Source organism: Thunnus thynnus, chromosome 9, assembly GCF_963924715.1.
Source record: "Thunnus thynnus chromosome 9, fThuThy2.1, whole genome shotgun sequence".
Lineage (NCBI taxonomy): Eukaryota > Metazoa > Chordata > Actinopteri > Scombriformes > Scombridae > Thunnus > Thunnus thynnus.
Genome location: NC_089525.1, coordinates 8,460,864 through 8,474,356, shown reverse-complemented (window position 1 = coordinate 8,474,356; position 13,493 = coordinate 8,460,864). Strand labels below are relative to the sequence as shown.

Here is a 13,493-nt window from a genome sequence, read left to right as displayed (position 1 = left end):
TCTGTTCAGCTGAAAAAAAGAAATGAGAAACTTCAGAAATAGGTTAAAAAGTCAGGAAGTCTGGAGGAATCAGGAAATGTCCTAAATATCTGGCTTATATTTCAGAAAAATACATGCTCAGCCCTGTGACAACAAAAGTCTTGAATGTAAAACAGTGAGAGGCACAAACTGTGCATGTGCCTCTATTATCTCAAGTAGCTATTAAAATAATTCATTTTCACCTAAGAAACAGTTATTTATATTTGAATCCTTTAAACTTGCAGGAAACTCAAGATTTCAATTTTCTTTGCACTTCTTGCCATTAGGTCCTAGAAATGTCATCAACTGTTTATTACATCACTGTTTCAACACCAGTTTTGTAAAATCTTGATTTACTAGTTCAAAAGCTGAAGTCTGAATAGTTGTAAATAGTTTCGTCACATAAAGCTTCCAAATATGCTCTTTCCTTGGCACCTTCTTCACGTATTTACTTGTCATTGCAGGAACAGCATAGGTGTAAATAACAACAAGGGCTCTGCTACATGAACAGTCTCAGTTAGCCAAAAGCAGCTATCAGTTAATGTTATTAATTACACCTGTGCTGTTCCTGCTACTGTATGCTAATGCTAAAGGTCTAGTCATTAGACTTGAGAGGACGGCCCTTGTCAACCTGAACGTCAGACTAGTCATTGAACAGTTACCATGCTGAACACTATTTGTTAGTTTTTTTACTGTATTGCAAGTGACAGTGAAGGGGATATTTTTTATGTATTGAACATTTCATGCAGGAATCAATACAAAACCAACTTGTCTTGACAGTGCACAGGCATTTCCTGCATTACTGCAATCAAATAAATCTCATTTAGACAAAGACCTTTAAGTCACTGTCCAATTTAAACCAGTATAGCTTGAAGCATCGCAGATTAGATTTAAGGAAATTCTTGTACTTTTGTTTAAAAGTTGTCTGTGGTCACAGTTTTGAGTGCTGCAGTCTGACATTCTGAATAATTTTTAAATGATCCTCAATTATGACGATTTCTTGACATGTAAGCAGCTCTGCTGTGATGCTGCCAGGCCATCTACTGTAGATCCCTCACATCCATCAGTATTGATTTCTGTCAGCCGGGAGTGTTTGAGCGCATGAACGGGGTCGGCTGTGGATGGAGGAGATAGGGCTCAACGAGGAGAGGAGACCTCACACTGCACTGTATAGCGTGTGAGTGCTGGAGAGATCAGGCCAGAAAATGAAACTTCAGCGAGCTGTGCATCACAGCTCAGTGCCACAGGGCTTTTTGTGGGTTTAACCAACACGCTCATAAAGATAGTCCCTGGCAGCACTGGAGCATTGGTTGATAGCATCCTCCTTTGCTGAAGAAGACTATTGAGCTGCCTCAGTTATAGTCTGTACAGTAGTTCTGTAAACAGGTCTTGGAGTCAAAGATATCCTTGAAAAAGTAATATTATTGTTTTAGCTGGCGAGCTAACTATCTTATTTGATGGAAATATAAAACAGAGCCAAAAACCTGCCTGACTTGCTGGATAGCTTTGTTTCCACCAGCTTCTCCATCCTACATGTAAGCTGACAGTAGCTCCTATGTGTCCAACGTCATGGAAGCTCTTACTTCTGCAAATGTTAAAGTAATCATTTTATCCTGGCTTTATGACATGTAACTGTGCAGTAGAGATAACTCCGGTGTCTTGTTTCAGATTTTTAAAAAGACAGAAGGGAAATCCTTCATGGTGATAAACACTCACAGAGCGCTTTATTAGGAACACCTGTGCAGTCTAATACAATCCAATACAACAACTCTGCTATAAATTCTACTTTTACGAAGCTTATACATTTTCAGTTTTTGTTGACATTGTCAGAAAGGTGATAATTTTACTTTATGTAGAATGTTTTGAAAAGTGTTCCTAATATTTTGCCCCCCTCATGTACATTATTGGGGTGGACAAAATAGCAGGAACACTTTTCGATGTAATGCCTTCCAGTACACCAACATCACCCACTATGACCTCAATAATAAACATAAACTGGATTGGATTGCATTAGATTGCACAAGTGTTACTAATGGAGATCTATTACTATGATTAAATAATAAAGTTGAGTTGTTTATGTATCTGCTGTGGCAGCTAGATGAACAGTTGATGAAACAAGCCTGAAAACAGTGTACTTTTTTATCTTAAAGCCTAAATAGCTAATTAAACAAACAGCAGTTGTCAGAACCACCAACACACAGATTAGAGGTGGTGAAATAACTTCTTGTCAGGTGTCTGATTATTTGTATTTCAAGAGAGAAGTTGGGACTTTTTGAATAGTGAATAGAGTCATGTTTTCAGTACAGCATTTTCTTGGGTCTTTGCTATACAACCGATAACTCTAAACAAGAGCCTGATCATTACACCACCACCTGATAATACTGGCTGATTTAAGTTTATAACAGATTAATAGATGTTGGCATATATGCCAGCTGATAGGTAACAAGGAACTGCTATACAGAAATGTTTATGTAAAAGAGAGAATATCTCCTAATATATCATTATATGATTTTTAAAACTCACAACTATCGATATCAGTGTCAGCTTCAATACGTCCGGGTCAGTTGGTCTCTACTTCAAAAACATGGCACAAACTAGATATAAAGAATTGAGATGATATGTGTTTTATTAGAAACTGTGCACTGAACCTCGTGAACAATCATTTTATCTGGAATGTTTAAGATCATGATGTCGGAGAAAAACTGAATGAAAAATTATAGTATATTTGACAACATAATTTGTAAAAAAATAAATTAATAAAAAAAAAATGCTAGATTTCTACTTCATGCAAAGTTTGATTGAACAATCTAAATCAAAGTTTAAAATGTTGATGTAAAGAAAAAAAACATATCAAAATTAACATGTGGCTACTGATATGGGGCTGATTTGTCTCCTCAACATACAGCATCCATGGCAGAGATTGTGATATAACAACTTTATCTCATATAAATAAGTTTACATACCAATAATATGCTTTTCTAAGTGTGTTTCATAAAAGAAGCTACTACATTCCTGTACTGATGTTTGTTGTTTTACCACAATATCGCATGCTCATAAAGTATAATCATTGGTTGTCCCTGTTGTTTAACTGAGCAATGTATATGGCTTTTGAGTTAGTCCAAAGTTTTAGTGGATACAACAAAATTCCAAAAATCTGTGATCACATGACACAATAAGTAAGCCTATGACAAAAAATACACTGTATGCTAGCAAAACAATAACGTCCACATCCGATTCATGTAATTCATATCAGCACAATACAGATCTATGTTTACAATCCTATGGCTTTTATATCTGTAATTATATAAAAAAAAAAGCTTTTGGGACGTTGGCTATACTGTTTATAATCAGCTAAGATTGTAATGACAGACATGCTGATTGGTGCCACAGTGCTTCACACTAATGAATTATTACCACTCTTGGTAAGGCAATAAAAAGCTGTGATATACACATTTTAAACAAGTTTAGACCTGTTGTCACATTAAAGACTGGGTTTTGTGAGCATTTAAACCACAGCATTTATAGCAGTTAGGACAAAATTAAACCTTGACAAATAAATAAATAAATAAATACAGATATACAAAATAGCTCATTAGTGTGCAGCTTTCCTTTGCTTCTTCCTACATTACTTTTTCTTTCTGTAATTCTCCCGTTAAAGCCGTATTGATCCATTTTTTTAGTTAACACTGAATCAAATGACTGTGTTAATGTGAAAAGTGTAATGCTAGCTGGTAATGACAAACCCAGAGAGCATTAACACCCAACTCTACAGCTTTTCATAGCTTTTTTAGCCTCTTTTAGCTCATTCTTTTAATCTTATGAACATATATTTAGTCTCTAGTCTTTAGCACTCATGAAATTGTTTTCAGTGAAAAACCACTGACAAAAAGACTGCACGCTATATGCTCAGCACCAAATAGCAGGCAGAAAAAGTTGAGAAAACTGAGGAAAGTCAAACAGGTAACAGCTAAAGTCCCAGATATATTTGTCAGGAGTAGTTATAACTCAAATCAGAGCTAAAAGAAGAATGAATATTGGATTTATATTTGTAAGGTGGCCCGAAACACAACTCCAAAGGGATGATAATGTTTCTTGGTGTCTGCTGGACGTGTACATAGGTCTACTGTTTGCTAATAAAAAATGTATATCAAGCATTGACTAAACCTAATTGCTTGAGTTTTAGCTTTTAACACCTTTGAGTTTCTGTCTTTCTCAATATAATGTGTTCTTGTTAATTTTTGGGAGCCCCATACCAATAGTCACATATAATAAAACAACTGCTGCACCGTAACAATATTATACAAGTGTGTTTTTGCATTGGCTTGGACAGAAAAAAAAAGTCAGGCCACTTTTAGATGGCAAAAAGAATATTTGATATGATATAATCTTTCACTCAAAAGAAAAAGATATATTGTAATATTAAGAGAGTGGGCATTACCAGCAAAATTTAACACATTTAGAAGTAACTCTTAAATCAAACGTATGTGTTCATGTTCATGTGTTTACTCTTCGTTTGAATTGTATGTACAGTGGCCACATACTGTAACTGGAAACATACTTTCAAGGAAATATGCACTCTAATTGAAGTAATCACACAATATGTCACCATGAAACCATGAATATAAATATACATACACATTTACAAAAGCCGGGATTTTCAAAAGTGCTGCAGACGGTGTAGAAAACAGGCGGAGATAGAGGATCACACTGCAATCCAGGACTTCACTCTGCAAAGGTATGTATACACAGTTGCTGGAGGTATTTGGTTCGTCTCTTAGTCCCCAGACCAGAACCCATTAAAACTGGCCTCTAAGTAGAGGGGACCATGTCCTTTATAACAGGTTCTCTGTTTAAGTAGGTGGCCCAGTAGACAAGGTTGAAGCTGCCAAAGAGAACCGGAAACAAAATCCGTGACATCCTGTCAATTTTGCTGACGCTGTTGAATGTCTTCTTGCTGTCTTGGGCTTTGCCGTCTCCTTTGGGCTTGTTGGGATCTGATGCTCCACCTTTGGCAATAGTTGGAAGTGTGCTGGAGTCCTTGGTAATATTAGGCGCATAGTTGGCCACTGCTACAGCATAGGCGTTATTCTTCTTGACGACAGACGCCCTCTCTTTTTTCTGTTGAAAGACCCAAAAGATTAGGTGCGGCAGAGACAACCCTGAGACATGTCACTTGTCATCTATCCATGAATTTCAAATACATGTAAACAATGATGTGCTGTGGCAATGAATAGCTTCTGGTGATGGATCAGGAACATTTTGCAATGTCAGAATGAGGGCCAGCATAGCCCTAATATATATAAGGATGTACTGTAAATTTAGAAAGTTTTGTTTTTTAAACCTTCCAACACTTTCAAGGATGTCAGAAACTTACAGCATAAGTAGACTGATACTCATACACCTCCACTGACCAGGAGGAGGAAATACAGTCAGTCAAATAGCACATAATATTTGTGAGAACATTTAATAAAACACCATACTGGTGTGTTTAAATTAAGTGTAGTATTTCTCTCAGTGTGGAGATCCCTTTTTGGCTTGTCAAAAATAATCTGTCTGCATCTGTGATTTATACTTTATGCTTGGTTTCTACAGTATAAATATGTCTGACAGCTACATTATTAGACACAGAGTCACTCCACTGGAGCAGTTAAAGGGTTTTAAATAGTTAAAGTGCATTGATGTCACTTCCTCAGCTACTTTTAGGTTTGAAACAATTTTTTTCATGACAAATAACACAGAAACACTGTTGGACAAATTGAAGTTAAAGGTGAAAACATTTCTTCTATTGTGGAGCCAGAAAATCTCATTTGTCAAGTTAAACCTCCGTTGTCTGACATGTGACATGTTCTATCTCGGTAAGCTAGATATTATTTCTGCTGCCTTATCAACTATATGAACGATGGGATGAAAAATGAAGTCACTGATAGTTTGACCAGAGTTTGTCATTTACATTTGCCAGTTTGCTAACAAGTTCTCAAAAATAGTTGTAGCGTTTTGGCTCCACCTGTGGAGAAGTAAAGCAGCCAGTAATATTATCACTGCTTCAACAACCTTCTGCCTCCAACAAATGTTTTTAGCTCTGAACAGCGAGCGCTGCCTTCTTCAACATTATAGCACAGCACTAATGAGTTCTCTTTGAAAATGGATCTTGTCAAAGGACATATTCTTCTCCTCATTACCTTGTCAGTCACAACACTCTTCCCATCCCAAGCCCAGCCGCGCTTTGTGAAGTAATTGACGGTGGCAAACTCAATCAGAGCGGAGAAGACGAAGGCATAGCAGACGGCGATGAACCAGTCCATGGCAGTGGCGTAGGCCACCTTGGGAAGGGAGTTCCGCGCACTTATGCTCAGTGTTGTCATCGTGAGAACAGTCGTCACACCTGGAAACACACAAAAAGAGAATAACATTTAATTTGACAGTCAGATCTTATGAGACTCATAAGGAAAGGGTTGTTTTATTACACACACATATTACATATAATATACATAATACTGCAGAGAAGCAGGCAGAAGTGTTTTATGAATGATAATCAAATAAAAGCAATATAATAATTCAGTTTTAGTCATTTTACAAACTGTGTCTTGTTACTTTTGTTCTTATGAAAGAATGTGACCTGCTGTTTTGCCCATTAGGAATAAGTGTAAGTCATTACTGTCCTTTGTGTCTTTAAAGTCTAAGGTTACTGTTACTACACAACTGCTGACCTCCAGTAATGCTTTAACTGTTAAGCAGAGTTGTTTGCCCAGTGGACACAGTTTATTCTTGACTTCTGTGCCTGTTTTTTTTCCCTTGAGCTAACCACTCTTAGGCCACTCTTATTAGTTCCACTTGGCTTACAAACAAGTCCAACTGGATTGAAAAAGCACTGAAGCATCTAAGACATGTCTCCTCTTTTCTCTTTATCCTCTCTCCGGCGCTGCCCATTTGTCATCAACTTTCAGCCATTTGTTGTGTTCCTCCTCCCACGCTGTCAGAGGTGATTTTGAGTGAGTCCCACATGCGTGTTGAGATCCAACATTCATAACACTGGACCCAAATTACATCAGTTCCGTTGGGAATTTCAATAAGATACAATTTTGTTGCCTATTTGAAATTTAGTTTTGTATGAAAGAATGAGAATCAGAAGAAGGTTGTCCGTGACAAAGGCAGACACTCACCAAATACAGTCCTAGCTGGCACTGATTCTCTATTCAACCAGAAAGACACTTGGGAAAGAATGACTGTCATGATACACGGGAGGTACGTCTGGATGACAAAATAGCCAATCTTCCTCTTCAGATGGAAATGAGCTGTCATCACCGTGTATTCACCTGTGGAGACAAGAATCAGGGTCAGTTTAAAGCCTCACGACTGCTGCTACGCCTGGTACCATTAATAATTTGACATTTAACTATTTTAAATGAACTAATGCATTTATTTTAATGCACAGATATATAATCTCTGTACATAAAGTTAATAGTTTACATCATATCACTCAGATCTCTCTTATATAACCTTTACTTGAAATCTAATTTGTAACCAATTCATAATGCTTGAAGAGGACATGATCAACAAACATTTAAAATGGACTTCTATTTCTTCTCATCTTTCTGTCATAAATTAATGCAAATCTGCTGTTAGAGTTCTACTTTAAAGGTCATGACTGTGGTTTAATTTGAATGAAAATAAAATATTTTTTTCTACATTTGTCACCCCAGTTTAGTACAGCCAATAACTCTGTACTGTGGTCCATGTCACTCCTACACTACTACATTATAAAAAATGTGCAGTCAATATTTGAACAAGCCATTAAGCCATTTTCCTCATCTACACTACACACACACACACATATTTACTGCTCCACTGCTGTCACAAATTATATTTTATCACAGGAAGAGTACAAATTGGTTTTCTTGGTTTAGTATTCATAAAATCAATGAGTTGTTGCTAATTTAAGTCTTTTATAAGCCTGAATTACTCATATTTTACTTAAAATGAATGGCAACACTGTTGTCGTTAGTGGAAACTCTACTTCCCTCAAACTTGCTTGTTCTAAAAACCTGACAACCTAAAACAGGCTGAATACACAAGTATGTGTTTACTCTGCATTTCTGATTTCAACATGTACATATGATTCATGATTTATTTAAAATGATCAAGAACAAATGTGATGGCTGTGTGCTGCGTCCTTCTGTCTACCAGTCCTAGCTAACTATGCTAGTGTGACGTCACTCCTCCCTTTGTGCTGCTCACTTATGCGATTGCCACCAGTAGAACATTATAATTTTATATGAGGAGAGAATGTAGCTTTACGATGCCAAAGCAGTCTTAGACATATATTAGACAGCCTACATCGGCTGTTGAGAGAGCACATTTGATATAATAATCCATCCATACATAGAAAAGTAGGCTGTATGATTTCCTAGCCACCGAGCAAAGCCCTAATAGCTGACAAGGCCGTGAAACACTGCCAATGCTGCAGTAGCAGGCAGGCCTTCCAAATGGAAGATATCTCAAAGAGAAGCCAAGATTAGACATGAGAAGAAAAAGATGTGTTACCCATGGCAACAGAACAGAGAAACATAGCTCATTTGCTGCGATTCTGAAATGAAGGCCTTGATACACACTGCCACTTGGCAAGAGGAAAGTCCTTTTCAGCAGTGGGAAGGGGGGAGGGGGTGTCAATTCCAAGGACTAATCCCAAAAGATTTTTTATTCTCTCTCTCTTTTTTTTTTTTTATAGGACTGTTGTTGTATTGCCTGCATTTCTAGCAGTTATGTGAGGACTAATTCTCTCTCTGTCACCATACACACAAACACACAAACACACACACACACACACACACACACACACACACACACACACTCAGACACTGGAATTTAGAGGAGCTGAGTGTACTCTCAGTACCCTATGGAGCTCTATATCTTCTGTAATTTAATTTGCATGCCAGCCCCGATGCCTGTGTTGTGGTTGGGGGAGGAGGGTGTACATGCAAGGAATCCACTGGATGTGGCAGAATGTTTCTCTCCAGAGAAGCCTGTGATTGCTTCACTGAGAGGGAAGACAGTAATTATAGCATGAAGATGATAATCGCGTCATGTTTCCAACAGATGACGGAAACAAGGTCCCCTGCAAACACCACTGGAAGACCTCACTCATACAGGACACACTGTCGGACAGAGGGCACAGACCACCAGACACCAGACAACAAGCTGACAATGAGACTTCATGTGGATTATCTCTCAGAGATGCCACCAACAATGGCTGCTTAATCCTGTTCTATGTTTTTACATGTGTTTTTGACATAAACTGCTGTAATTGTCTATATCATATGAGGAACAGAGTGAACCCTGTGGGTTGACTTTAAAATACATATATTTGAAAGGTTACAAGTCCCAACTATCGGTAAATATCCCCAAACTCTTCAACTTAATAGTATCTTTTGTTAGACCATCCCTGCCTGAAAAAAAAACCATGTCTTTCAAAGTCAGCGCCCCCAGTTTGTAACACAGACTTTCTGTTAAAAATCTGAAGTCTCAAGCCCAAGCAGCGACAACCCTGATGACATCATCAAGGGTTTTTTTTCTCAAACCTGACAAAGCTCCTCCAGACCCACAGAAGACATTAAACATCTGTTTTCACTGGTTGAGTATTGCTCAGTATTGTGTAAAATTGGTGGCGCTTCCCTTTAACAGACCGTTATTTAAAGCTGCATGTATAAATTTTTGGCCACTAGGGGGCCCAACAAAACAATCTGACGTTGCTAGCTTATAATGTTGGTGTGGCTAACATGTTAGCAAACAATTGCCTATTTGCACATGTAGCAGATACAAAGCAACATAATCCATTATCCAAAGACCTGATGCCGGCCACACCAGCTGTTCATAAGTTCAAACTTAAACTAATTATAACATCAGTGTACTAACCAGAGATTTATGCATCATTAAGTTCAAATCGGTTGTACCACATAAACTAGTTCTTAAATAGAGATTATTTATTTACTCCTACTTTAGATCAACTGACAAAGCTAACGTTAGCATGCTAATATCTGACCTGACACTTTAAATATCTCAGAAAAAACACACTAAACCTCAAATTACAAAACTTTATGCCAATTTACACTAAATATCAGTTAGCTTAGCATAATCAGATATTTGCCTCTCACTGTAAACAGCATGAATATTACTAATTATATAACACGCATATTTCTGCAGATAGAAATAAAACGTCAGACCTACATTCATAAAGGGTTGGCAGTTAAGTTTATTTTATCTTTTTGCTCCTATAACTTATTTTTGGAAGTTATGTTACAGCTTGTGATTCTCAGTTTTTAATGCTGCAACTTCATTTAGTAAATCACTAGTTTGACAACTTAGGAAGGACTTTACGCACAAACTTAGAGACAGATTTAGCAAGAGCTGGTGCAACCCTGTCCAACTCCCTGTAATTCCAGCACAGTAATTTGATTCAATACTGATAAAAACAACATTGGTTAATACAGGTTAAACTTGTAATGTAGACCTTTATAGAACATTCTTAGCCTCCAAAAAACAATTTCTGTCAAAAAATTATGTTTAAATGTAAAATTATCTGAGTTTAACTACTTAATGTGTAAATTGATATGTAAATACTACATCACCTTTTTCACAGCAGACATTTGGACTTGTCATAGTAGGAAACACACAGGTGTTACTAATAACATTAATGATTGCTCTCAAGTGCCCCAGTAAGCTAGCATGTGCAATACCAGGACTCTGAGACAGAAGCAGCTAAATGGAATTCAGCCATCATTAATTTTATTATTTTCACTAGAGCTGCAACTAATAATTATTCTCATTGTTGATTAAGCCTGTTATTTTTAATTGTTTAGTTTATGAAATATTAAAAAATAGTGACCCCGTTTCTCAGAGGCCATACTGATGTCTTCAGTTTTCTTGTTTTGTCTGACTAACAGTCTCAAATGTTAAGATATTAAATTAATTGTCATATATGAAAAGGAAAAACAGCAAATATTAACATTTAAGAAGCTCAACTATTTGGTATTTTTGCTCAAAAAAAATTACTAAAATAATAAAACGATTAATTTTCTGACAAATGACTCATCGATTAATCAAGTTATCATTGCAGCTCTAATTTACACCTGTGTTTTTCCCACTGAGGCTTATGTTACAAAAAAGCTGCATGAACTAGTAAAGATGCAGTGACGTTACTAGATTCATACATACATACATACACATAGACACATACATTAGTTCTGTTCAGATTCAGATTTTTGCGTGTAATATATGCTGCTGCACAAAAACAAACGACATGTAACTGCTTTAAAGTAACAAGCCCGACATGACTGTGTGACAAACAAATGTATGGCTGAATTGGGGGATTTTTGTAGCAGTGTGTTGATATGTTCATGGGCTTATGCAAGATGTCCGTCCCAGTGAAGCCTGAGAGCACATTCATTCGTGCCAAATGACCTAGTTTGCAAGTACGCTACACCAAACACTGACACACTAGTAATGAATGATTAATCTAAAGTCAGCCAATCAGATAATGTGGAGTGACTAGTTAAACAAGAGAAACAGTCACTGGCAGGCATTCTGCCTCCTATTGAAGCATCATACACCACTTAACCTAGATAGGAGCATTTAGTGCATGAAAGGATATTCTTGCTCAATGAAACTGAAGCAGGGATTCCCTTGATAGTGGCATGCAGTCACTGGGGAAATACTCTATACTGGTAACTGATACCTATAGGGAGTAGTGGTGGAGCACTTGGCTCAGGGACACAGTTATAAAGTCTGTTATTTTCTGTGTTAGATGCATTTTCAATCTGTAACACAAAGTTGCTGTTATAATTTCAACCTATTTACATGGTATAGAGATCATTTCAGATCTAATGGTTAAAATTCTGGTGAATGTGATTATCAGGTTAAGGATCCTATTTATGCTACTTGGCAGTCACACATGATTTAACTGGTAATTGTCTTTGATTGTGATATAAGAAAACAACTCTAGATTTGACACATAGTGTTTCACACCATGTTTTATGCTTTCACCCACACTACCCTGAAATACCTTGCAAAAAAAGTTCCAAGAATGAAAATTGGAGCAGCTTGTGAGAAAAACTGGACTCACTGTACATGCTCAGGCACATAGGGAAGGCAGCTAACTCCACAGCGATGCTTTGCAAACCACCCACTCCTCCCTCTACTTTACAGTCAAAGTCTGGAGGCAACATAACCCCGAGGTCAATATCCTCCACCAGGAACAAACTTCTCAAACTCTTTCACGATCATCAAATGCGACTCATTCTTTGGAGCCTCATAAACCGTGATGCTCTTAATTCACATTTCCACCCTGGATCTGCCCTTCTTAAAGGTCTTAAAGGCCCAAAGCAAGTGTCTAAAAGTTGATTTTCATACTGTACTAACTGACAAATCTTCCTGCCGCATTTATCAATCTAAAAAGATGGAGTGAGCGTTGAAGATGGTTTTGCCATTTAGACAAAATAGACTAAAACATGCAAAATCACTGGTCTCCCACTAATTACACATTTCTCACCATTATCATCATCACTATTATCATAGTCCTGCAAGAATTGTAATTCAAAAGCTCTTTCCATCATGTTTTCCTCAACTAAGTAGTATTGCTAAAATTAGATCAGTGCTGTCTCTCAGTGACACAGAAAATCGTACATGCTTTCAGATCTCTCACCTGCCACAACACCAACAGTAGCATTGTTGCAGGCAGTGTAAGATGCTGAAAGAAGGAGGTTTGCCATTATTGTTATTAGTTTTTTTGGGTGTTCTTTGAATCAGAGGTTCCCAAACAGTTAAAATGGAGCAGTGCCTTGCTACCCCTCGTCACAAGTCGCGTATGTCCATGTGCTGTTTGTTTCAGCTCTGTTTGTACACACCCTGGAGGGCGTTTATTTCTAAGTTAATGACCATTGGGGGATTATTTGCAATGCTCCCTGCATGTTATTTATTACTGTGCTGTGTATTTGATTCTGCTATGCCATATTGCCTCAGCAGGGAGCCTTACAGCGAGGAGAACCATACTGCTGCATCAATTTGTACATCCGTTTTTAATTGCTACGTGACATGGTTGTTCCTGACAAAATTAAACTTAGTGACAAAAGACAAGGTGGATGTGAAATACAGTACGGTGTCTCCTCACTGTAAGTTTTGTGTGTATCACCTCAATAAATAGTCCCGAAATCAGGTATTTCCTTTCCTTCCCTGTCCTCACATGTGCATCATTCTATAGTCTGGTCTGACTCCCTCTCCAGTGGCAAAGGTATGTATTGATTACAATGACTGATTTCTAACTTACAACATACTATACATATTGCAAACATCAGTGATTTGCCTACTGCCATTATATAGTTTCCAGTCACTGGGTGTAAGTGTACTTGTCAGTCCCAGCATGTGAAAGAAAACAGCTGTCAACCCTCTCTTGCCCTACTAGAAGATGCCTGCTGGCCTCCCAGCTT

General features: G+C 37.5%; 1 protein-coding gene across 1 annotated transcript in view; it reads right to left on the bottom strand.

Annotated features, from left to right (window-relative positions):
- Nucleotides 1-2,626: 2,626 nt before the first annotated feature.
- LOC137189016 (gamma-aminobutyric acid receptor subunit alpha-2) overlaps nucleotides 2,627-13,493 on the bottom strand; it is a 29,265-nt gene continuing 18,398 nt past the window's right edge. Inside the window, exons 8-10 of the mRNA XM_067598641.1 lie at nucleotides 7,179-7,331; nucleotides 6,198-6,400; nucleotides 2,627-5,136 (exon numbers count right to left, since the gene is read on the bottom strand). Of these exons, the coding sequence (XP_067454742.1) occupies nucleotides 4,828-5,136; nucleotides 6,198-6,400; nucleotides 7,179-7,331 (665 nt within the window). The 3' untranslated portion in view covers nucleotides 2,627-4,827. The remainder of the gene's footprint in view (nucleotides 5,137-6,197; nucleotides 6,401-7,178; nucleotides 7,332-13,493) is intronic.